We start from the raw sequence: 25,000 nt of genomic DNA on the forward strand, positions 1-25,000 counted from the left end.
TTTATCACGAAGCAGCTTAAACGATACGTGACAATTTTTTTAATTAATTTAAAAAAAAATTATGTTTATAACATGATGAATGAAAAGTTGCCAAACTTATAGATCATTAGACTACATATATAATTTGAAAGAAAACTCGATCTTCCTCCAACCCGAGGAGAAATTTGTGATCTAAATATTGATGACTACTAGCTATAAATTGGTTGTGTATCTAATTAGTTTTGATAGAAAATAAAATATAATATAAAAGAAGACGGAGAAAAGAGAAACAGGGAAAGATATTTTTGAGGGATATATTTTTACTTTCTCAATTCATATTGAATATAAGGCATACATTCCTATTTATAGAGAAATTACATTGAGATTAGATAAAGTAAACATTAAGAAAACCAAATCAAAATAATATCAAATTAAAGTGATTCGATAATCATGAAAATCAAATCAATATAATATCAAAATAATATATATATAATTATTGATTTGATATTATTTTCAAGTACAATTGAATTAATCACTTCGTTTATTTTTAGAAAATATCTCATTCCATCTAATCATTATAACTTTTTTAACTTCTAATATAAAATAAAATAAACAATTTAACTTTTTTAAATTTTAAAATAAAAATAATATTAAAAAATATATTTTAATAATATTTTATTTAAATTTTTAATTTTAATCTCATATAATCTCATCTAATCTCATCTACCAAAACAAACGAAAAGTAAATGAAAGTTAAAAGGAAGTTTCGTTGAACAGCCAACTTGCAGGAAATTAACAAACACAATCAAAAAGAAAAAATCAAAATTAGAAGAGAAAGAAGGGTTAAAAGCTGTTTTAGCCGTACGTTTGTCCCAGTCTGTGCCATGCACCCAATATTGGATGGTGTTGGTTACCTTAACGCCAACCATGCATGCCAAAGGTCTGTTGATTGATTGTGATAATTTCTAAATTTCAAAAGGCAGTGTTGGAATAGAAATAATATTATAATATTTGAAAAGGGAGGTTTGGAATTCAAAATCCCTCCTAATTACCCAAATGATTAAAAAAAAAAAATTCCTATCATGCATAATATTTTTTATTATTAATCCTTTGGGCAGTGTTTGGAATAGAAAGAATATTATAATATGGGTGCATTAGGAAACTAATTGGGAAATTAAAAACTTTATTACATATATTAATACAGTTGAACTTTAGGTTATCGGCCGCAACCACTTCCCATCCTCCAAATTAATGTACTCAATTCCTGGAAAAGGTGTCAACCACCCTATTTGTATTCGATCCAAACCTTGACAATAAACCAAAAGAACATACAATATTCTCAACTTGTATGCTTAAGAATTTCGCAAAAAGTGATCAGATAGCAGCTAGAGTGCCCGAAAATTACCATAGCCCAAGAAAGAAAGGGAGAAAGTACAACGTTATGATCATTTCAGCTCACCAAATCATCTTACTGCGTTAGAAGCAGTAAGATCTCTTGGAGATCATTTCAACTAGTACAGCGTTATGATCATTTCAGCTCACCAAATCATAACGCTTTGTGAAAAAACATGCACGCCAAGAAACACAAACGCCACCCCATATAACACGCATGATCACCCTGTTCAAACTTATAACTATATTCACATACATGCATGCTAGCTCTCTGATATTCCCACAAAATCATCCCAACACCATGATCAATCCTGGCAACCTCATGACCTTCTCCTCCTCCTCCTCTGACGAACTTGCGCCTAGAAACTTGATGTCCAGGCGGCTTTTTTTCTTGCAACATATCCAAATCCTTGAGATTTTCCTTGCTAGTTTTGTGTTTGTGGCCATTCATTCTCTAAGACAAAAGAAGGTTCATGGTCTGCCCGTTTGGCCAGTCCTCGGAATGTTGCCTTCCTTGATATCCGGCCTGAGATCAACCAATATGTTCGACTGGCTGACCGATATTCTTTGCCGTCAAAATGGGACTTTTAAATTTAAATGTTCTTTGTTTAGTAGCCTCAATAGTGTCGTGACCGCGGACCCTCGAAACTTGGAGTATCTTCTCAAGTCCAAGTTCCCCAATTTCCCTAAAGGACCATATTTCCGAGACACTGTTCATGATCTTCTTGGCATAGGGATATTTAGTGCAGACGACGAGACTTGGCAACGGCAAAGGAAGACGGCAAGCATTGAGTTCCATTCGGCTAAGTTCCGGCAATTGACCACCGAGTCATTGCTTGAACTTGTGCATTCCAGGCTCTTACCAGTGTTAGAGAACTCAATTCAGCAGTCCTTACCCATTGATCTCCAAGACATCTTACTGCGTTTAACTTTTGATAATGTATGCATGATAGCATTCGGGGTTGATCCAGGGTGTTTAAGCCCTGGTTTACCGGAAATACCATTTGCCAGAGCGTTTGAGGACGCGACGGAAGCCACGTTCCAACGATTTGTCACGCCCACATGCATATGGAAGGCCATGAGGTATTTCAAGTTGGCTGCGGAGAAAACGCTTGAGACATCAATAAAAGCAGTAGATAAGTTTGCCGAGGATGTAATTCAGACAAGAAGGAAGGAGCTCTCTCTGCAATCCTCCGACGAAGACAAGATGAAGCAAAGATCAGACCTCTTGACAGTGTTCATGGGGCTGAAAGATGAGCAAGGACAGCCTTTCTCGGACAAGTTTTTAAGGGATATTTGTGTCAACTTTATACTTGCTGGGAGGGACACTTCCTCGGTGGCATTGAGCTGGTTTTTCTGGCTTCTTGACAAGAATCCGGCGGTGGAGGAGTGTATTCTTGCAGAAACATGCCGGATTTTGGCGGAAAGAGAGGAGTTGAAAAGGGGAGATCAGTGGGAAAGTAATTCATTAATATTTAGGCCGGAGGAGATAAAGAAAATGGATTATTTGCAGGCTGCTCTATCTGAGGCACTCAGGTTGTATCCTTCAGTGCCAGTGGATCACAAGGAGGTAATTAATTAATTAGCTAATGATCAAACGTCTATATATTTGGCTTTTTCTTTCATCATTTTTCTTTCGAATAACAAATATCATGTTTTCAAAGTCAATTTCAGGTTTTTTTTTTTCTCTCTCTGTTGTTTAGTTTTATGTTATAAAAGCATCATTTTACTTCCTCAAATCTGATCAAACTACCATGCATAGGCACTCATGGGTGTTTAGGAAACTCGAAAACCATAAACAATTAGAAATGAACACTGCATGAGCTTTCCATATATATATATATATATATATATATATATATATATGTCTGAGTTATTTTTATCTTTTCACAACTTTTTATACAATTATATTTAAAAATAGTATATTTTTATAAAATTATTTTATTTGTATAAATTATTTTATTAAAATATCTCTAATCTAAAATATGATAATATAAAATATTGTAAAAAAATATCTATTATTTTTTTTAGAAAATACTTTAATAACCACATAGAGATTACATAAAAGTAAATTTATAAATTAATGTGTTTTTATATAGTACGTCATATTTAAAATTATTTTTATTATAAAATAGATCTAATCAATTCTATATAATTATTTTAATTTATCAATTTATTTATATAACTTTTTTGATGTTTGAAGCACTTTCCCTTTCTTTTATGTTTGGGTGTTTGTTCATCGAGTACAGGAATCTCGATCGGTTACGTACGAACTAGTTGAAACTGTCCAAAATATAAAGACCAATATTGGGGACGTACCATTTGGTCAAATGATTGTTAACCAACCACCATACTTTCTGTTCACCATGCCCTATCTTTAAAGAGACATAGATTCCGGGACATAAGTACAGCTTATAACAATTGGATTACCTAATATTAATTAAGAGCAAAACAAAATTGGGGAAATAAGTAAATCAAGACACCGAATATATAGTACATTAAACGAATTAAAAAGAAAAATGGGGATAGGGGTCAAAGTCTACTTGTTGGTTATATAAATCATCTCATCTCATCTAATCATTATAATTTTTCTAAACGCTCATACAATATACAATAAATAATTTAATTTTTTTAAATTTTGAAACAAAAATAATATTAAAGAATTATATTTTAATAAAATTTATTCGACTTTCATCTCACCATCTGGTCTACGAAAAGTAAATTAAGACATTGATTTGGTGAATTTTTTTTCTCGGAATGAAATAAAAGAAGTTTTTTTTTTAATTAAAACCAAACGATTTATGTATATTGTTTTTCTTAGGTTTCATTGAATTAATTTACTCAAATTAATCCATTAATTGAACTAGCTAGTATTCTAATTTTGAAAATTCTAATTAACTACCTAATTACATTTTAAAATTTAGGTTGTTGAAGATGATGTATTTCCAGATGGGACAGTGCTAAAAAGAGGAACAAAAGTGATCTATGCAATTTATGCAATGGGGAGAATGGAGAGCATATGGGGAACGGATTGCAAGGAGTATAAGCCGGAGAGATGGTTGAGAGATGGCAAATTCATGAGCGAGTCGGCGTACAAGTTCACCGCCTTCAATGGCGGCCCTCGCCTTTGCTTGGGAAAAGATTTTGCTTACTATCAAATGAAATTCGCCGCCGCGTCAGTCATTTTTCGCTACCATGTCAAGGTGGTAAAAGATCATCCTGTGGAACCAAAGCTGGCACTTACTATGTATATGAAGCATGGATTGAAGGTGACTCTTTATAGGCGTGATCATGAGTTGGAGCTTCAAAAGTACCTGAAGATCAATAAATAAAGGTTTTAATAGTGGGGGTGTATGTCAATAATCATGTTCTTCACATGTTTCTTTTTTCTTTGATCTTTTATTACATATATTATTAATCGTATTCAACATATGTTGTTCTATAATTTGTAGAGTGATAGCGAAGGACAAGGTTGCAGTACTTGGTTGTGTGTGTTTAAGAAGCTGCAATATTTTGAATGATGGAGTTCATCTTCATTTATAGATCTTCTCTTAGATCTCTAGTAGTAGGTTCAAAAAAGTTAAATTTTAAGTAAAAAATAACTACAGTGCAAAATAAAATGTAACAATGGACTGGCTAAATAAACAATGATTTTAACTTCTGATGAATTCATTGGCTAAATTTATTGAGCCGAAAGGACTGGCCGAATATTATTTTTGGACTAAAATATTGTCTTCTTGCTGCTTCTCTCTCCCGCGCAAGTAGAAAAATTTCAAGAAATAAACATGGCTGCCTTTCCTCTCTTCCTCTCCCCTCTTTGGTCTCTTTCTGCTGTAGTGGTCAACTGCAATTTTTCAGGTAAGCTTTTCCGCTTTCCTCACTTCTCAAAATGGTTTTTCATCATGGGAATTTCCATCACTTTTTAGTTCTCTTTCTGTTGTGCGAAATGAAGTTCATACGGTTTTTCATCATCTTCTCAAAACAGTAACTTCATTACCATCCATTTATTTGTCGCGATTTCCTCTTCATCTCCGAATACAAGTAATTCCACGCCCACATCCTTGCAAGTGACCCACGATCTCATCTTCTTACTAGCAGCCGAACCATTTCGCCTGAATCTCACTTCATCTTCGTCTGCCGTTGTCGCGGCCCATCGCCACCTAGCAAAAACCTTTTTTTTTTCTTTTTTCTTTGTCTCTCTTTTTTTTTCCCAAGAAAATGGAATGTGGATGAAGATGTTATTTTCTAGAATGTGGAAATCCAGTTTGTGATGTTTGGGTTTTTTTTTTCCAAAGTGTTGATTCTCAATAGCATACTGCATTTTATTTCCTGTGGGTTCTCGTTGTTGCAATCGTAACCAAAAATAAAATCATAAAATAAATGAAAAGTTTAAAATCAATATTTTAATAAAATAGCGATAGATTTGTCAAGCTTGTTATTTGATGTTGTTGAAAAGTAGCTAGCTAAATTTGAAAAAGTAAATTTTCTAGTCAAATTTTGATCAAAATTTGTTGAGGTCACTACTAATGCTCTTAGGCAGAAGTGAGTAATCAATATCTCCATTCCACCAAAAGAAAAATAAATAAATATGTACATATACATTATCTTTTTTTCATCTTCACTTACATTATCTATTCCATATTTGTATTTATGACAACTTAGCTTTTCATAAATTCAAAACTGAAAAACTTTCCAAAAAAAAATTGTTAGTAGAAAATGCAATTAATTAACATGAGTGGTAGCTGAAATTAATTGACATGAGTGCCTGCTTTTTTTCTTTTTTCTTTTTCTAAAAAAAATTGTCATCATTAATTCTTTCATTAAGAGAAATTTATATTCATGACCAGATACATGCAGAAATATTTTCATATCAACCATTTGGAGCTCCACCAGCACACTACTGGACTAATCTGGACTTCACTACTGTTAATATTCTCTACAGATAAAACGTCCAAGACACAACACTCTACTAAAACAGAGATTCAATCTCACCCCTTATAGAAAGGGTGGACTCAACCTCTATAGACACAACCGTCCAAGAGACGAACTCTTTTTTTATTTTTACTATACAATAAGGAAAACAAGAACGAAGAATGATGGATTACATTTTAGACCAACTTCAGTAAACTTTGACGGCGCGTGAGGACCACACTCGATGATTTCTGCAAAACCGTCACTATCTTCCAAAAGATTTGTAGCCCGAGAGTTTTCTTGTGCTATGCGTGTCTTTCAAGAGTTGCCGAAAAACTGTAGATCGGATTTTTTAGACCATGAAGGAAGAAAATAAATTAAGAAATGAGGGAATGAGAGGGAGAAAGAGAAAGGAGAAAGTGTTGTATCAAAACCATCCAAAATCACACCCAAACACAAGTAGAGACAATATGTAAGTGATTCGGTAATTTGCCTACGTCCACTGTAGCAGAAACAGTAGATTTCAAAGTGTTTGTACAAAATATACAAACTCCAACAAATTATCTCTATCTCTACAAATGACCCTCTCCTATGTCCCACTCAGATACTATTTTGTTTACAAATGATCTTCTTTTATAGGAGAAGTCTCAGGAGACAAATAAACAATAAAAGTGGCTATAAGAGACAAACTTGATATTTTGGAGACAACCTTGATATTTAGAGACAAATTAGATATTTGAAGCAGCTATTTGAGACTGTTGAGGAGCTACTGTTCACACTTGGGTTGATATTTAACAATCACCCCTTTCACTCATGTGTGTCATATTAAGCTGCTGCAAACTGTTATTTCCTCCAAATGATTTCACCCCCTTATTTGAAATACTCGTTATATCTGCCATGAGAGATTTCCGCTATCAAATGTGCCCTAAGGCACCATCGCACCCAAAGGTGCTCAGCAGTGTGAGATATTGATCAATTTCAAACAGTGTTGGAATTTGATCCCTGTGACAACTTTCGTCAACATATCTGCTGGATTGTCTTCAGTTGCTAATCTTCTGAAGTAGAATGTCTCGTTCATCTAATATCTCACGTATGAAGTGAAAGCAGACATCTATATACTTTATTCGAGAATGATACACTTGATTCTTGGCCAGATGAATTGCACTCTAGCTATCACAGTAAACAGTAACCTCTTGCTGTTTAAAGCCCAAATCTGTTACCAGTCCCTGTAACCAAACGACTTCTTTTACGGCTTCTGTCACAGCCATGTATTCAGCCTCTGTTGAGGATAGTGCAATTGTAGATTGCAAAATAGATCGCCAACTAACTGGTCCTCCAACCATAGTGAACACATATCCAGTTGTCGGTCGTCGTTTGTCAAAATCACCAGCATAGTCTGAGTCAACATATCCAGTTACTAGACTATCTTCACTCTTCTCGAACTTCAAACCAAGATCTATGGTTCCTAGAATGTACCGTAGAATCCATTTAGCCGCATGCCAATGTGTCTTTCTAGGATTATGCATATATCAGCTGACTAAGCTGACGGCTTGTGAGATATCAGGTCGTGTACACACCATGGCATACATTAAGCTTCCTACAACATACGGGACATTTTTCATATAGTCCCGCTCTTCATCACTTTTAGGAGACTACAATGCACTGAGTTTGAAATATGAGGCCATTGGAGTACTTACAGGTTTCATCTTCGAGTTCATGTTAAAACGTTGTAGTACTCTCTCCAGATACTGCTTCTGAGTAAGGTGAATTGTGCTTTTCACCCTATCTCTGTTAATCTCCATCCCTAATATTTTTCGTGCTTCTCCTAGATCTTTTATTTCAAACTCTTGACTCAATTGAGCTTTCAATCGATCTATCTCCACCTTGCTTTTACATGCAATCAACATGTCATTTACATATAAAAGCAAATATATAAAAGATCCATCTACAAGTTGTTTGAAATACACACAGTGATCATATTAGCAACGAGTGTATTTCAAGTCAATCATGAAGCGGTCGAAACGTTTGTACCACTATCGAGGTGACTGCTTCAAACCATAGAGAGATTTCTTCAGATTGCAAACCAATTTTTCTTTACCAGCTTCTTTAAAAACTTCCGGTTGAGACATATAAATCTCCTCCTCCAGATCACTATGTAAGAAAGCCGTCTTCACGTCAAGCTGGGCTAACTCAAGATCATATTGTGCAACCAAAGCTAGCAACATCCAAATGGATGAATGTTTAGCAACATGTGAGAATACCTCACTATAGTCAATTCCCTCTGTCTGAGCGTAGCCCTTGGCTACCAATCTAGCTTTGAATCGCACCTCACCTTTAGCAGCTTGATCATCTTTCTGATTGAAAACTCACTTACAACCAATTGACTTCTTTCCATTTAGAAGCGGCACAAGCTCCCATGTCTGATTCTTATAAAGAAACTGCATCTCCTCGCTCATTACACTTTTTCATTCAGTCTATTCACTAGACTGTATGGCTTCTTTTGTAAGTGGTTGGGATCTTATCTCCTTCAGTTGGAAGTGCATACGTCACAAAGTCTGCATAACGTGCCAGTAAACGTGTCTCTCTTCTCGGCCTATTTGTTGCAATTGATTCAAATTGGTTTGGAGATATCGTGACTGGACTATCGACCTCAAGTTGTCCATGCTCTCCATTAGCGACTCCTGATTCTTTTGGAGTAATAAACTTCACCTTCTGCAACTCACAAGGTGCTTTGCTATCATGGTTGCCTTCATGGGAGTCTTTATGCTTATGTGACTTGAGTATCTCAGACTCGTTAAATGTAACATCTCTATTTATTATTACATTCTTTGACTCTATGCACTAGAGTCTATACCCTTTTACACCAGTGCTAAAGCCTAAGAATTTTATTTTCTTAGCTCTAGGATCAAGCTTACTTTCTTTAGCATGATAGTAAGCTAGACATTCAAAAATGTGTAAGGAGTCATAATCAATAACATGTGTACCTTTCCATATTTCAATGGGTGTCTTTCAGCCATTGACAGTTACGAGTAATCGATTGATGAGGTGGCAGGCATACGTCACAACTTCAGCCCAAAATTATTTACTGCATCCAGCATCCAGTAACATACACCGTACTTTCTCTAGCAAAGTACAATTCATCTGTTCTGTCATACCGTTTTGTTGCGGTGTTCCTTGTACAGTGAAGTGTCTAACAATTCTCTCTTTCCACCATACTTCCATGAAGGGGTCTAGAGTGTACTCACTTCCATTATCTGATCTGAGCCGCTTGATCTTCCTGCTAATTTGAGTCTCGATCATCTTCTTCTAATCAATGAAGCTCTTCAACACTTCATATTTATGCTTCATCTTGTAGACCCATACATGACGAGAATAATCATCAACAAATATTACAAATCAATGTTTACCTCCCAAAGATACATTCTTGGTAGGTCCCCAGAGTGTACATAGTCAAGTATTCCCTGTGTACTATGGACTGCAGTTCCAAACTTGATCCGCGTTTACTTCCCTAATACGCAGTTTTCACAGAAAGACAATTTACCAATTTTGGCATCTTTGAGTAAGCCTTGCTTTACAAGTGTTTGCAAAGTTTTTTCTCCAGCTGCCCCATATATATGTGCCAAAGCCTGGTGGTGTCAGCATCAGTCTCATCTAGCTTCTCACGGGCTGTGAAAGCTCTTTCACTAACAGTACTTCCTTGCAAGAAGTACAGATTTCCTCGCCTTGAGCCCTTCATTGTCACCTGAATTCCCATTACCACCTTGTGAATTCCATCTTCTATGGTGATTCTGAATCCCATTGAATCCAGAGTCCCAAGTGAGATAAGATTATTCCGCAAGTCTAGAACGTATCGAACTTCTGTCAATGTCTTGACAGTTCCATCATATAGCTTCAGCCAGATGCTACATATTCCTTGAGTCTTACAAGTATTATTATTACCCATAAGTACTGCTCCATCAATCTTTGTAAAGTCAGTAAACCAGTCCCGATTGGCACACATGTGATAGGTACACCCGAAATCCATTATTCATTCATCAGAATGACAAATAAATGATAAACCTGTTAAGGCAAGATCTGCATCTTCATCTATATTGGCGACATTGGCTGTAGAGCGTTGGATCTTCTGTTGCCCCTTTAGCTTGGGACAATCTTTTTTTCAGTACCTTTTGTTGCGACAAAAAGCACATTCATCTTTGGCAAGTCTTCTGCTGACTAATGAACCACGTGATGTGGCCCATGTTCTCAATTGAGAATCCTTCTTCTTTCCTGGATACCTTGACTTCGGTCTCCCTCTTGCTGTAAAGGCTTCATTTGATGTATTTAGCTGTATCTCCTTATCTTTTCTGCGGTACTCAATATTTATCAAAATACTAGATACATCGTTAAAACTAATCTTTTCCTTCTCATACAAAAGTGTAGAAATCAAATGTTCATACGTATTAGGCAAGGAATTTAATAAAAGTAAAACCTTATCTTCATCATGGATTTCTACATCCAAGTTTTACAAATCAGCAAGTATCTGATTGAAACTATTGAAATGTTCGGACATAGACATACATTCTTGAAATTGGAATCTGAAGAGTTTCTTCTTCAACTATAAGCGACTCTCAATACTTTTTATTAAGTATTTTTCTTCCAATTTTCTTGTTAAGTATTTTTCTTCCAATTTTCGCCAAAGTTCACTTGCTTTTGTCTCTCTCATGATAAAATACTTCTGATCTTTGGCAAGGCACGAACGGATTGTACCACAAGCTTGTCGGTTAAGCTTGTCCCAATCCCTCTCCGTCATGTCCTCTGATTTCACCTCCTGCGTAATATCCAACTCTTGTTGGATCAAAACGTCCATGACTTCACATTGCCACATACTAAAGTTATTAGTTCCATCGAACTTCTCAACTTCAAATTTGGCATTTGACACCATAGATCTACGCCCAGAGCTACTATCATTTCCAGAGCTCTTATCACTTGTAATTTCTCTTTCTAATTCTATCTAAAAAATTACTTACCTCTGAAAATTTAATTTCAAAATTTCAACCGTACGGATGAGTCCGGAATGATCCAAATAGTTGGAAAGCACTATTGGATCGTTGAAATCGGACTCCGAATGGCTTAGATCAAGCCCTAAACAGATTTGAAATTTTGAACAGTCTAGATTGAACAAGAACAGAAGCAGAGCGCGTGGAGCGCATGCCGAGAGTGGGGGAGTGTGGGCGCGTGTCTCTCACGCGTCGTCTTCCTCTGGAGCGCGTGTGTCTCACCCGTATTCAACCTCTAGTGCGAGTGGAGGCGTGTGAGCGAGTGTGTCTCACGCGTCTTCAACCTCTAGTGCGAGTGGGGGCACGTGAGAGCATGTGTCTCACACGTCTTCAACCTCTGCTGCGCGTGCGGGTGTGGTTTGCACTCGTCTTCAACCTATGGACGACTGTTGGCGCGTGAATCACACCTTCCTACCTTCTAGGAGCGCGTGTGAGCTCCTCCGACGTCCGTTTTTAATGCTGTTTGCGGCAACGTGTTCCTCTTATTGAGACGAACCTCCTGGTGTGGATAAGATTTGATTTGGATCAACTTGAATTTTCTAGATAGCGCAAAACCGAAGCTCTGATACCAATTGTTGTATCAAAACCACCTAAAATCACACTCAAACACAAGATAGAGACAATATATAAGTGGTTTGGCAATTTGCCTATGTCCACTGTAGCAGAAACAGTAGATTTCAAAGTGTTTGTACAAAATATACAAACTCCAACAAAATTATCTCTATCTCTACAAATGACCATCTTCTATGTCCCTCAGATACCAAATGATCTCCTTTTATAGGAGAAGTCTCAGGAGACAAACAAACAATAAAAGTGGTTGTAAGAGACAAACTTGATATTTTGGAGACAACCTTGATATTTAGAGACAAACTAGATATTTGAAGCAGCTATTTGAGACTGTTGAGGAGCTACTGTTCACACTTAGGTTGATATTTAACAGAAAGGAGGGAATGAGAGGGAGAAGGAGCTCCTCCAACGAAAATTAGATCTAGAGGTTATTTATTTATTTATTTTTTTTTTGAGTGAGAGAGAGGGTTCGAAAAGGAGAGAAGGGAAAATATTACAAATAGTTATTTTTTTTAATTGTAATTATTTTTTCTTTCATATATTTTTTTAAAAATACATAAATTTACTCATAAATTCATCCTTAATTATTAAATAAAATAAATAAATAAATAAATAAGTGTCAAACCATTTGAGTAGCAGTTTATCGGTCCTCTAAGCATTTTCCCTCTTGTAAATTCATGAGGGAGAATCACATGATCACATTTCATAAGCTTAATGAATGGTCATGTGTCAACATGGGGATGAACTATGTAGTCACTTCGAAGGACAAATGGCATTCTGAAGGTGAAGGTATGACACGTACATGGCATGCATGCATGGGCCATGGCCATGAAAAGATTTTCAAAAAAAAAATTGACAGAAATGAAAATTCAAAATAACGAGTGAAATTGATAAACCACTTCAACCTCCCCCCATAAGTCCTACCAAAACAAACTTTGAAAGGGCCGACTTTTTTTTTTCTCTCCTTGAACGAAAGTACCATCTTGTACTCAAATGTCAAAGAAACTATGTAATTTCGAGGAAATAGTTTTTCTTAAGAAATAATTACATGTTACTTCTACTCAACCGCCTACTGTTCCTGCAACGTCCACACACCAATTTTTTTTTTAAAATTAAAACAATGCATTTTTTTTAAATCTTCCCCCAAACCCCCCCCCCCCCCCATTACGCCTTCCCCCCCACGGTACTCCCCCTGGTCCCGCATCTTCTCTCTGGTTGCGTCTTCCCCCCAGGTCACGTGTCTTCCCCGCCTGCCCCCCAACGTCACTCGTCCCAAATCTTCCCCCCAGCCTAGCGTTTGTACCATGTAACCCATTCGACATCGTCCTTTCCCACCACCAAGCTCATTGCATTGTTCTGTTTTTTCATAAGGGTAAGAAATGAAAGAAAGTATTTTTATTTTTCTCTTTTAGTTTTGTCTCTCCATTTCTATTATTTTGTGTGTTTTTGTATTTAGTAGAAGTGTGAGTTTGTGGGGCTTTTTGTCTATTTTGTGGAGTTGTTTTTGTTCTATGGGAGTTTTGTGGGGCTTTTTATTCTATTTTGTGGAGGTGTTATGTTCTGTTTCTGGGGTTTGTGGAGTTTTTTTGTAAACTTTTGTGTTTTGTTTTTTAGAGAGAAACAAACGAGTTAGCTAATGTTTTGGATTGGTGAAAGCTTGTAAAGTCCACATATAAATGCAAATCTAAAGAGGATCTTAAAAGCTATCATGTTGGGAACTAAAAAAAAGAGTTTGTTTTTTATATGTCACCGCAAGAAACTACTAGGAATATATCACCTGTTGGTTGGTTTATCAATTATAGGGGATGGAGAAAAAAAGTAATACACTATGAAAGACAAATAATAAACAAAAAGAAAACAAACTTCATGAAGTTTGGTTGGCCTTGGATGGGTGCGGTGGGGTGGGGTGGGGTGGGGTGGGGACAAATATTTGTTGTGTGTACAAGATAAGTAAATAGGTTAATGATATATTTTTTGAATTTTCTCTTTGGTTATTTTTCATGAGAAAATGAATGACAATCATGATTCTGATTGATCCATCTATCATTTTAGTGCTATTTTGTCATAGCCTATATGATTTTAACCTCCTCCTACACTTTATGTTTGCATGTGCAGTTGAAGGGGTGAGTGTTAGTTACTTGTAATCAAATTTGAATTAAATAGAGTGATGGGCGATGAAGAAGATAAAAGACCACTTATGCCTTCAACATCGATTTTACCGAATCAGGTATGATACACATTGTTAGTTGAAAATGTTGTTAATATTTTACATTGCAACATTAAGTTAATACATTTTTTACACTTTGTTATAGGGATCAATGTTTTGAATACCGTACCGGACAGCGTACCAGTCAAGGCACTGGAACGAAATATTTCGGTACCGGTACCGTTTCGGGATAACGTTTCGGGATAGTCAATCTATAAATAAATTATATATATAAATATATATAAAAATTATATTCTAAAATAATAGTCTATATATAAATAAATTTTATACAAATACATATATATATAAATTATAAATAGTCTAGTCTGAATTGAGGGTTAAAAAATAAGTTTATAGTTTGAAAAAATGAAAAAAAAAAAAAAACACAGGCCGAAATATAGGCCGGTACAGGCTGAAATTGAGGCCGGTATGACCGGTACCGGCCGGTACGGTCGGTATTTTGGCCGGTACAGAACAGGTATAGTACTTGTACCGGCCGGACGGCCGAAACGAAAAATTTCGGCCGTACCGGCCGGTACGGTACGAAATTTAAAACTTTGATATGGATACCATGATCTGCTAATTCCTTACTACCTGCCAAGTATGCTACCATCAAATACATATCTAAATTCATATCCGTATGCTTGGGATAGCCAGATAGACATGTTTTTTTCATTAAATACCTTTAGTTGCGTGTGACCGAGTCTCTATAATGGAGTCTTTCTAACACAATTGGTAATTGTAGCATCCGACAATGCCACCATTTCGACCAAATATGCTAGTACCTCATTCGAGTAATCAGGAGGATTCGAGACCAGTTGAAGATATGATGAATGTAGTATGTTTTTATGTTTGAGAAATCTTTTCTTGTACATGTGTGCATCCGATTCATTCTAACCCAGTGTGTATTTGCAGCATCTGACAATGCCACTATGCGGACTAACTATGCCCTACCCACACTGCCCAAGTCATTCATTAACTATGCTAGTTAGTGCTGAAAGTGAAAAGCATGTTGGAGATACATAGCAACTGAACGATCAATATTTTTGCCATATTATTTTAGCCTATTACATATAATAAAAATGCTAACCTGACCGTATATATTATTTTCAGAAACTTCATCTGACATTAACATAGAGCTGGATGCAAAGGGGACAAATGAAGTACCAGAAGATGATGAAAGAGTTGAGCCTCCAAAATCTGGGATGGTGTTTACAATTGATAAAGATGTTTTAGCCTATTACAAACGATATGCCAAGCAAGAAGAGTTCGGTGTTATCACAAAAAGAACAAAGAGAAAGGTAGATGGGAGTACGAAGTATGTAACGATTGGATGTGTACGTGGTGGCAGTTACTATCCTAGCCACAACAATTTATCAAAGCCACGACCAACAATTAAAAATAATTGTAAGGCGAAGATAAATGCTCACTTGGTGAATGGTATGGGTCTTGACCACCGTTGATCTTGTACATAATCACAGCACTATGAGCCCACAAAAGTCTAGATTGTTTAGATCTCACAAATATTTAGATGAATATAGTCAGAGGATGCTTGACTTGAATGACAAAGAGGGTATAGGATAAATAAGAATTTTCAAGCACTTGTGACTGACGTGGGGGGGTTTGAAAAGTTAGAATTCTAAGAGAAAGATTGTCAAAATTTTATTGAGAAAGCTAGACATTTGAGGTTAGGTAAAGGAGGTGGTGAAGTATTGAATGACTACTTTAAGAGAATGAGGACGATGAATGATGGCTTTATGTCAGTCATTGATGTGGACAATGAGTGCAGAGTCAAGAATGTGTTCTGGGTCGACGCAAAAGTCGAGCGGCATACGAGTATTTTGGAGATGTTATCACGTTTGATAAGACGTATCTCACAAATAGGTACGGAATACCGTTTGCTCCCTTTGTTAGTGTCAATCATCATGGACAGTCCATACTGTTAGAGGCAGGTTTGATTTCAAGCGATGATACAAGTACTTTTGTTTGGTTGTTTGAAGCATGGCTAGAGTGCATGAATGGACGGGCACCTAAAACAATCATAACAGACTAAGATCGGGCAATGAAGAATGCTATAGCCATTGTTTTCCCGAACAAACGCCATAGATATTGTCTGTGGCATATCACGCAGAACTACCCGAGAAATTGGGATCACACGCGGCATACGATATAGGGTTGAAGATTGCTACTTAGAGTGCATTCTATGATACATAGAGTTGCGAAGTATTTGACTAGAAGTGGGGGCAATTACTTCATAAGTATAACCTTACTGATAATGCATGGTTGAGGGATTGTATAAAGAGAGGTCATTTTGGGTACCAGTTTACTTGAAGGATGTATTCTGGGTTGGTATGAGCACTACACAGCGGTTTGAGAGCATGAATGCACGACACTAAAGAAATTTGTCGATCAGTTTGACAATGCTTTAAGGAAGAAGGTGGAGGTGGAGACGATTGCTAATTTCCATTCTTGCAATCAAACGATACCATGTGCATCAGCATTTAAGATTGAGAAGCAGTTTCAATCATTGTACACGAATGCAAAATTTAAAGAGGTCTAATGAGAGGTTTGGGGGATGATTATGTGTAACCCTACACTCGTTAATACACAAGGTTGCATTTCCACATTTGATGTTTACGAAGAAATTTCCACCTCCAATGAACATGTAAAAATTGTCAAGTTTTCAGTTTATTATAATGAAGAGGAGTGCGAAGTTAAATGCACATATGCCCTATTTGAGATGAGGGAGATTGTCTGTAGGCATGCATTTAGAGTCTATCAGATGAAGTACATCCATGAGCTGCCAGAAAAATATGTATTGGATCGATGGAGAAAAGACTTAAAAATAGGAGATAAACATTGATGAAGAATAGCTATGATGACTTGAGGGTCAATGCAGATGCACAATGATATGACCTTGTGGTTAAAAGATGTCTGAGATTGGCGATGCGTGTATCCCTAAGTGATGAACATGTGAATGCATTCTTGCACCATTTGGATGACTTTGAGCACAAGTTTGCAGGATTACAACTTGAGTCAGATTCAACCAAGGTGAAAGAGAACACAATCGCCGACAAGGATAAGAAAATATTAAGTTTTCATATAGTTCGGGGAAAAGGGAGGCCGCCAACAAAAAGAAAGGTACCGCCAATGAAGAAGGCTACAACGAAGAGAAAGAAGAAACGGGTATTCTGTTTTGTTCAAGTCTTTGTGTAAATATTAGTTTATCTGCATGTTACTTTTTGACATAAATTTCTTTGTCAATTTAGACTTGTGGGAAAATCTTTGACGACAAAGCACACTATAGTGACCTCCCCGAATCACAAGTTGGTGGTAGTCTTGACAAGACTATTATCCCAACCCAATGTAGTACTCTATCACAACCAATGCCACCGTGCATGCCTGATGGGAGGTAGTACAAAACACTGGTCGCGTTTTTTGAGCAACTATTGGTTTAAATGGATTACTAGAAGGGGTATTTGTAAATAATTAAATAGAGTATGGAAAATATTTTTGGTGTGATTTCCATACTAGAGGGGGTGTGAAAATGATTGTAAAATGATTGAATGGGGTATGTAAATTATTTTTGTTGTAACTTACTAGAGACGGTATGGAAATGATTGTAAAAAAAATGATTGTAAATTTTGTTGTGAACCAGTATGGGAAACATTATAAATATTTTTTAGTTGATCATCTATGCACATTGTAAATACAGGTTATGGTGCAGTGGTAGTGGTAGTGTGTGAAATGGTGCTCTAGTAATATGTGTACTGGAATTCCTCAAAGCAAGTTATACAATTATTCCCAATATTTCTTGCCTTGCTGGGATAGCTGAACCATGATAATTTTTTTATTGTAGTTTTTATCACATTTTCTCTTGCAACTATATTTCTATTAGCAAAGTGGAGCCTCAGAAAATATCTAATGTTGTGGGATCTGTTGCTGTAACACCTATGAACAGTGTACAATTCTTAACTTATTCTTATAAAAGAGAAGGAAAACATTATAGCAAAGGAAGCTTCTATTTTATGCATGCATCACTTAACTAAATCCTGAAGTTGTTTGTTTGGTAGTATTTTGCATGTTTAGTGCAGTAAAGCCAAATATTTCTACAAGTATTTAGCGCTTATTTTTGCACTATGAACAGTAATGACCAGATTGAAAAAATTGAACAGAACTGCATTTTCACACATTTCTGCTAGGCTACATTTTAATAACATCATCCTTCATGTATTTCAGAAATGATCCATTTGCTATCTATAGCTACATTTTCAAAATAGAATAGATTATATATAATACTATCCATAGACTTATCCACAACGACATTTTCAAAACAGATTAGATTACATTTGAAACTATCCTAATACATTCTTAGTTCGATCCAACAAAATTATTACAAGAGATATGATGAAGTACAAATATAACAATTTCCCAGCACCCCTATTCTCTGCGATCTGTCTTTGAAGTTTGTGTTCTTGCTTGTGAATCTCTTTCTCTCTCTATTAGTTTATCTTTGATTTTTTTTAACTTCATACTCATGCAGCAATAAAGCATCTTATAAGAAAGCAGGTGGAACATATAGTTGTAACAGATCCAACCTGAAACAAAAAGCACATTTTTCATTAATAAAACCTAGTTTGAATTGAAAGACTTGTTTTAATAAGTAAGATAAGTTTTATTAATGACCAAAGAAAGTACTGATAAAAAAAAGTAATGGCAAAGGAAATTAGAAAGTCACAATCGAAGTACACGAGGGATATAAAACAGATAAACCTAATGAGAGAGAGTAAAGAACGGAAAATCCTAGAAAGAAAAGGATTTTACAAAGATATCTTCATTGATCTACTGTTTAAATTTCGTTGGATTTGAAGAAAGTTGCATGGTAGAAACTTAAAAGGATTTACTTAGGTGGCAAGTATGACTTAGGTGGCAAGTATGATTTTACTTAGGTGGTAGAAACTTAAAACAGCATCTAGCACTTAGGAAAATTTTTATCTTGAATGTTATGGGCATAGTTATTCTTATGCATCTAAGTGTAGATCTAATAGCCATGATTTCTAATTATGGTTCTATATCCTTCTAATAGCATAAATGCAACAGATATGCATAGCTATAACAAACCAAAGCATGCAATATATAAAGGGACATACAAAACTGATCCCATCATAAAAAGTGGTCTAATTAGGTTGTCTCAAACTTGTGATCAACTAATGGATCTAATGCTTCCATCTTTGCGACATTTTCTCATATAAATGAGAGGTCTTTTAATTTGATACTTAGCATCTTTAGACTATGAAGGAGGTTGAGCTTTGAAAAACAATATCCCAAACTTTGTATTTCTGAAAACAAAAGGGAAAAGAACATGCATCTGTTTGTTTAATAATGCTCAAGAGTGGAGATAAGTTTTAGTCATTTCCTTTTGGTTTGCTTCATACTTTTCAAACTATGTGGAGCTCTACAATTCAGAAAGATGAATGGTGGAAAAGAAATAAGAAAGATCGGCTGATCACATTCAAGTCCTGGAACTATCACTATACAAAACTCAAAAGCCAATGCAAGTGTCACATTACATAGCATGGTTGGCTTAAATACTTTTGGAGTTCTGGAATCAGATTTCTCGAAACTTGACAAACTAACCTTTGGGCGCAATACAAACACTTGCGTGTGAAATCCAAACACAATTGCACGTACTGCGACATAAGAAAGGCATAATCAAAGAATGTAAATTATATCCAAATGAAAAAGTATATCAAAGAGTCCCAATGCCACCAGCCTTAAGAATATCACCTCCATTAACAATGAAGTTCATGAGATGGAAAACTTTCTGCGTTGTCCAACCATATTCAGGCACTCTCATTAATTGAATTTGCACATCACGAAACAAATACCCAACTTCAGAGATTCCCCTTAAACACTTCAAACAAGTTTCCTTATCTTTTCAGTATAGAAATGAAGCATATCTTTTTCCTTTAACAAATCAATTGGAGTCAAAATATTCCGGAAAAGGGCATAACTTGAAAAAAGACAGAAAATAAATTATAAAAAGAATAAAATAATATGTTAGAATAAGAAAGGAAGAGAAGAATAAAGAAGAAAGAGCAGAGAGAGGGAGCTGATGAAAAGATGCTATTGCATTATATTCTCATGTCCTGTATTACATGGTGGTGCTGCTTATATACTAAAAGAAGTAAAAGAAATCCTAACAAACTGAAGGACAATCGAATATTCCAAATTCTGAACAGCTATGTAACAGACTCTAAATTTACATAAATGCACAATACAACTCAGCTAAGATAAGGACTTTCTAGTAAATGAATTACAGTAGGACAACAATGGCAGCAAGTCCATTTGATGATGGTTGTGACTTTATATCAGAATCATCTGTGATGCCACGAGTATTAGCCAGCTGTATCTTCATGATTTGGTAGCTTGCTGATTCCATGTTGATCATGATGCTCTAATATCCCCTCGCAAGATGGAGAATAGATGTTTACTATTCCCATATTGGCGAGATGAGAATAAAGAAGATAAGATGGGAGGGATTTAGTGAAGAAGTCAGCAAGCTGTGACTTTGTTGAGACATGAGCAGTTTGAATACTACCTTCTAGGATTTTATCTCTGATTAAATGGCAATCCACTTCAATGTGTTTTGTCCTTTCGTGAAAGACTGGGTTAGTTGCTATATGTAAAGCAGCTTGGTTGTCACAAAACAATTCAGCAGCTTGTGGATGAGGGATAGAAAGGTCAGTAAATAAGTGCCTCAGCCAAGTGAATTCAGTGGTAATGGAGGCCATGGCACGGTATTCTGCCTCAGCAAATGATCTTGACACAGTTGTTTGTTTTTTGGATCTCCAAGAAATGAGAGAATAACCCAAGAAAATACAGTAGCCAGTAATGGACTTTCGGGTATCGGGGCAGGTTGCCCAATCTGAGTCACAGTAGCCCTTCAGCTGGATTGAAGATGTAGATGACAGTAGTATCCCTTGACCAGGTGCATTTTTAAGGTATCTCAATACCTTGTGAGCAGCAACAAGATGAGAGGTGGAAGGGTGGTCCATAAATTGACTGAGAACCTGAGTGGAGTAGCTTATATCTGGTCTGGTTATGGTGAGGTAAAGTAAACATCCAATGAGTTGTCTATATGGAGTGGGATCAACTAGAGGAGTCCCTGTGGACTTGCTTAATTTATGATTTTGGTCCATTGGAATCTTTAAGGGCTTAGAAGCCAAATGTCCCGAATCAGCAAGGATATCTAAAGTGTATTTTCTTTGACAAAAATGCATACCAGTAGGAGATCTAGCAACCTCAATGCCAAGGAAAATATCTCAAAGGTCCAAGGTCTTTAATTCTAAATTGGTTGTTCAAAAAGGTTTTGAGGGCAAAGATTGAATCAAGGGAACTACTAGCAACTACTATGTCATCTACATAGACTAGTAATGCTGTAAATGTGGTATTAGTGATGCAAGTGAAGAGGCTGTAATCACCCTTGGACTGTGTGAAACCAAATTGAATTAAAGAGGTAGAGAACTTGGCATACCATTGGCGTGAGGCCTGTTTGAGTCCATAAAGGCTTATGAGCAGCTTGCATACTTGACCAGGTTTACCCTTGCAATAGCCAGGTGGCTTTTTCATGTATATTTCCTCTTGGAACTCCCCATTGAGAAAAGCATTGTTAACATCAAATTGTTGTAGATGCCACCCCTTAATTGCAGCTAAGGCTAATATAGTTTTGATAGTAACAACCTTCACAAATGGTGAGAAGGTCTCATGGTAGTCCACCCCTTCCTGCTGGGTGAAGCCTTTAGCAACTAATCTTGCTTTCTTTCTCTCAACAGTACCATTGGAATGGTATTTGGTTTTGTAAACATATTTGCAGTCAATAGGGATTTTTCCAGGGGGCAAATCAGTGAGAATCCATGTGTTATTGAGTTCTAAAGCCTCAAGTTCAGTGTCCATTGCTTGGCACCAATCTGGGTTCTTGACAGCTTGTTTGTAAGTGTGTGGGTCATTGTGTGATGAGATAGTGGCAGAAAACAAAGAGAAGGCAGGTGATAAATGTTCATAAGAAATAGAAGAAGACAAAGGAAATGGTATACCTGGTGTATGAGATGCCTTGACCAATGATTGAGTGGGTGAGATTGAAGTAGCTTGCTGACAGTGAAAGTCTCTGAGATATTGAGGGGCTTTCCTTGTTCTAGTGGTTTTCCTAAGAGAAGATTTGGATGCAGGTTCCTTATCTTGTGGAAGAGCAGATTGTGAGGTAGGTTCTTCATGTAATTGAAGAGGAAAAATGGGAGAAGGAACTATTGGAGCAGAAGAAATGGGTGGTGGAAGTTGATTTTCTGGAGGAATGGGCAGAGTAGTTGTAGTGGAGGGTGAAGGATTAGAAAAATGAGAATAGGAAAGAGGGTGATGAAGTGATGATTGTGGGGGTGGTGAAGGATGAGACTGATGATGAAAGGGGAAGACATTTTCATGAAATGTAACATCCCTAGAGATGAAAACTACTTTGGTGTTGAGATCAAGTAACTTGTAACCTTTTACCCCAAATGGATAACCAAGAAAAACACAATGCTTACCTCGGGGATCAAATTTCTTTCTGTTTTGAGATAGAGTAGAGGCAAAGCATAAACATCCAAAAATTTTCATGTGAGAATATGTGGGGGGAGTTTTAAAAAGAAGCTCAAGAGGTGTTTTATTGGAAAGTAGAGGGGTGGGAATTCAATTGACAATATAAGCTGCAGTGAGGATGCAGTCATTCCAATAGAGATGAGGAAGGTTTGATTGAATTTTAAGGGCTCTGGCCATATTTAAGAGATGTTGGTGCTTTCTTTCAGCTACCCCATTTTGTTGTGGGGTTTCCACACAAGTTCTGTGATGAATAATGCCTTTTTTATTGAAAAAATCTCTCATTTGGAACTCAAGGTCATTGTTACTTCTAAGAATTTGTACTTGGGTGTGAAATTGAGTTTCTACTAAATTGCAAAAAGATTCAATACATGACCTTGTATTAGATTTAGCTTTGAGCAAATAGATCCAAGTGCTCCTAGAAAAATCATCTACAATGGTCAGAAAGTATTTGGTACCATCATAGGCTTCAATTGAATTGGGTCCCCATATATCACAGTGAATAATTTCAAAGATGGTTTTACTTTTATGAGTGCTGTCTGGAAATGGGAGCCTTTTATGCTTTGCAATTGGATAGACATGACATGGATTTGAATCAGAAATGGTGAAAATGTGATTCTTAATAGATGGATCTATGATTACATTTAATTTTGAGATGGGTGTATGACCCATTCTACAATGCCAGAGATCTGAAATGACATCAACACTTTTAAAGATTGCTGAAACAGAAATGTTTTTATGTAAAGAAACTGAAAAATGGTCAAATAAAGCTGTTGAAGAGACTAGTTTTGCAAGTAAATGGTATAGACCATTCTTCATCTCACCCATGCCAATCGTGGTCCATGACAAAAGGTCATGGATAAAACAAATTTGTGAAAGGAAAATAAAACAGCAAGAAAGTGAACTAGTTAGCTGTTTTGCTGAGATTAAATTGAAATGAAATGAAGGCACACATAACACATTGTGTAAAATTAATGTGTTAGTGATATGAACAATGCCAATATGTGTAACAGGTGCTGTTTGTCCATTTGGAAGTTTAACAACAAAAGAAACATATGATGTTATTGATGAAAAAAGAGAGGTGTTGCAGATCATATGATCTGTAGCACCAGTGTCAATGATCCATGGTGAGTGTGTGTTTGATTTATGTGTTTGAATGATAGTATTGAAGCAAAAAGGGATACCATTCATAGTGGAGGGATGGGGACAATCTGTCTGGACATTGTTGATTGAATGATTTGCAATGGAGACTTCCTTGGACTGTAATAGAGATAAAAGTTGCTGATACTGATCCTTGGTAAAGTTGAATTTCGTATCTGATGGGTCCTCTGGCTCGAGTGAGGTCATGTTGACAGAAGAGAATCCAGATGGCTTGATCTTACCATAGAACTTGTGTCCAGGTGGATAGCCATGCAATTTATAGCACTTGTCTGCTATGTGACTAGTTATGTGACAGTGAGTGTAGACTAGAGCTTGTGCATTCCCTGCCTTGAAGCAGTTCTCTAGAGAATAACCTTGAATCTTGCAATGAGTACAAAATGGCCTGTCATGCTTGAGTTGCTGAGTTGGTTTGGAAAAGGTTTTATATGGAGCATATGGCTGTTTAACAGCAAGGGCCATAGAATCTGGTGAAGGGATGGCAGAAATCATGGTATGTTGCATCTCTTGCTGCTGGATCATGGAGAAAATTTTGTTAATGGGAGGCAATGGATCCAGTAGCATAATTTGGTCACGACTGATACTGTAAGAATCATTTAAGCCCATGAGGAATTGTATGACACAGTCCCTCTGGTACCTATCAAGTAACACAAAAAGTTTGCCACATTTGCAATCGGGCATTGGGTCATACATGAGAAGTTCATCCCATAGAGTTTTTAGTTTGCCAAAATAGACACTAATTGGGTCATTTTCTTGTTGCAGACCTGTTAGGGACTTCTTGAGCTAAAAGATGCAATGCCCATTTTGTTGAGTAAATCGATCTTTGAGCTCATCCCATATTTGCTTGGCATCATCCACCAAAGCAATGCTGGATTTGAGGGTTGGATTGATTGAGTTGTGAAGCCATGACACAACTAAATCATTACATCTTTCTCAGACTTCATAAAGAGGATCAGAAGTCTTTTTTGGTTTGGACAAAGTGCCATTAATAAAACCCAGCTTGTTTTTGGCACGAAGAGCTCTGCACATAGCTCTTGACCATGTGGTATAGTTATCTGTGGTAAGAAGGTCAGGGACCAAGGAAAAAGAAGGGTTATCCCCATTATCAAGTCGATAGGGGTTA

At 36.5% G+C, this 25,000-nt stretch overlaps 1 protein-coding gene and 2 long non-coding RNA genes across 3 annotated transcripts; 2 read left to right on the plus strand and 1 right to left on the minus strand.

The window, feature by feature from the left end:
• The first annotated feature begins 1,325 nt into the window (after positions 1–1,325).
• On the plus strand, positions 1,326–4,911 carry LOC121258482 (cytochrome P450 86B1-like). Its single transcript, XM_041160005.1, has 2 exons — positions 1,326–2,941; positions 4,296–4,911. Exons 1-2 carry the CDS (start codon positions 1,589–1,591, stop codon positions 4,701–4,703), a joined length of 1,761 nt encoding a protein of 586 aa, XP_041015939.1. The 5' UTR covers positions 1,326–1,588; the 3' UTR covers positions 4,704–4,911.
• A 14,568-nt stretch (positions 4,912–19,479) lies between these two features.
• LOC121257068 lies at positions 19,480–20,143 on the minus strand. The gene is made up of 2 exons (XR_005939149.1): positions 19,879–20,143; positions 19,480–19,781 (listed from the first exon to the last, which is right to left on the minus strand). It is a non-coding gene; the product is annotated as an uncharacterized LOC121257068 (long non-coding RNA).
• A 1,993-nt stretch (positions 20,144–22,136) lies between these two features.
• On the plus strand, positions 22,137–23,234 carry LOC121258046. Its single transcript, XR_005939317.1, has 2 exons — positions 22,137–22,319; positions 22,356–23,234. It is a non-coding gene; the product is annotated as an uncharacterized LOC121258046 (long non-coding RNA).
• Positions 23,235–25,000: the final 1,766 nt, after the last annotated feature.

The sequence above is a fragment of the Juglans microcarpa x Juglans regia genome, chromosome 3S, assembly GCF_004785595.1.
Source record: "Juglans microcarpa x Juglans regia isolate MS1-56 chromosome 3S, Jm3101_v1.0, whole genome shotgun sequence".
Taxonomy (NCBI): Eukaryota; Viridiplantae; Streptophyta; class Magnoliopsida; order Fagales; family Juglandaceae; genus Juglans; species Juglans microcarpa x Juglans regia.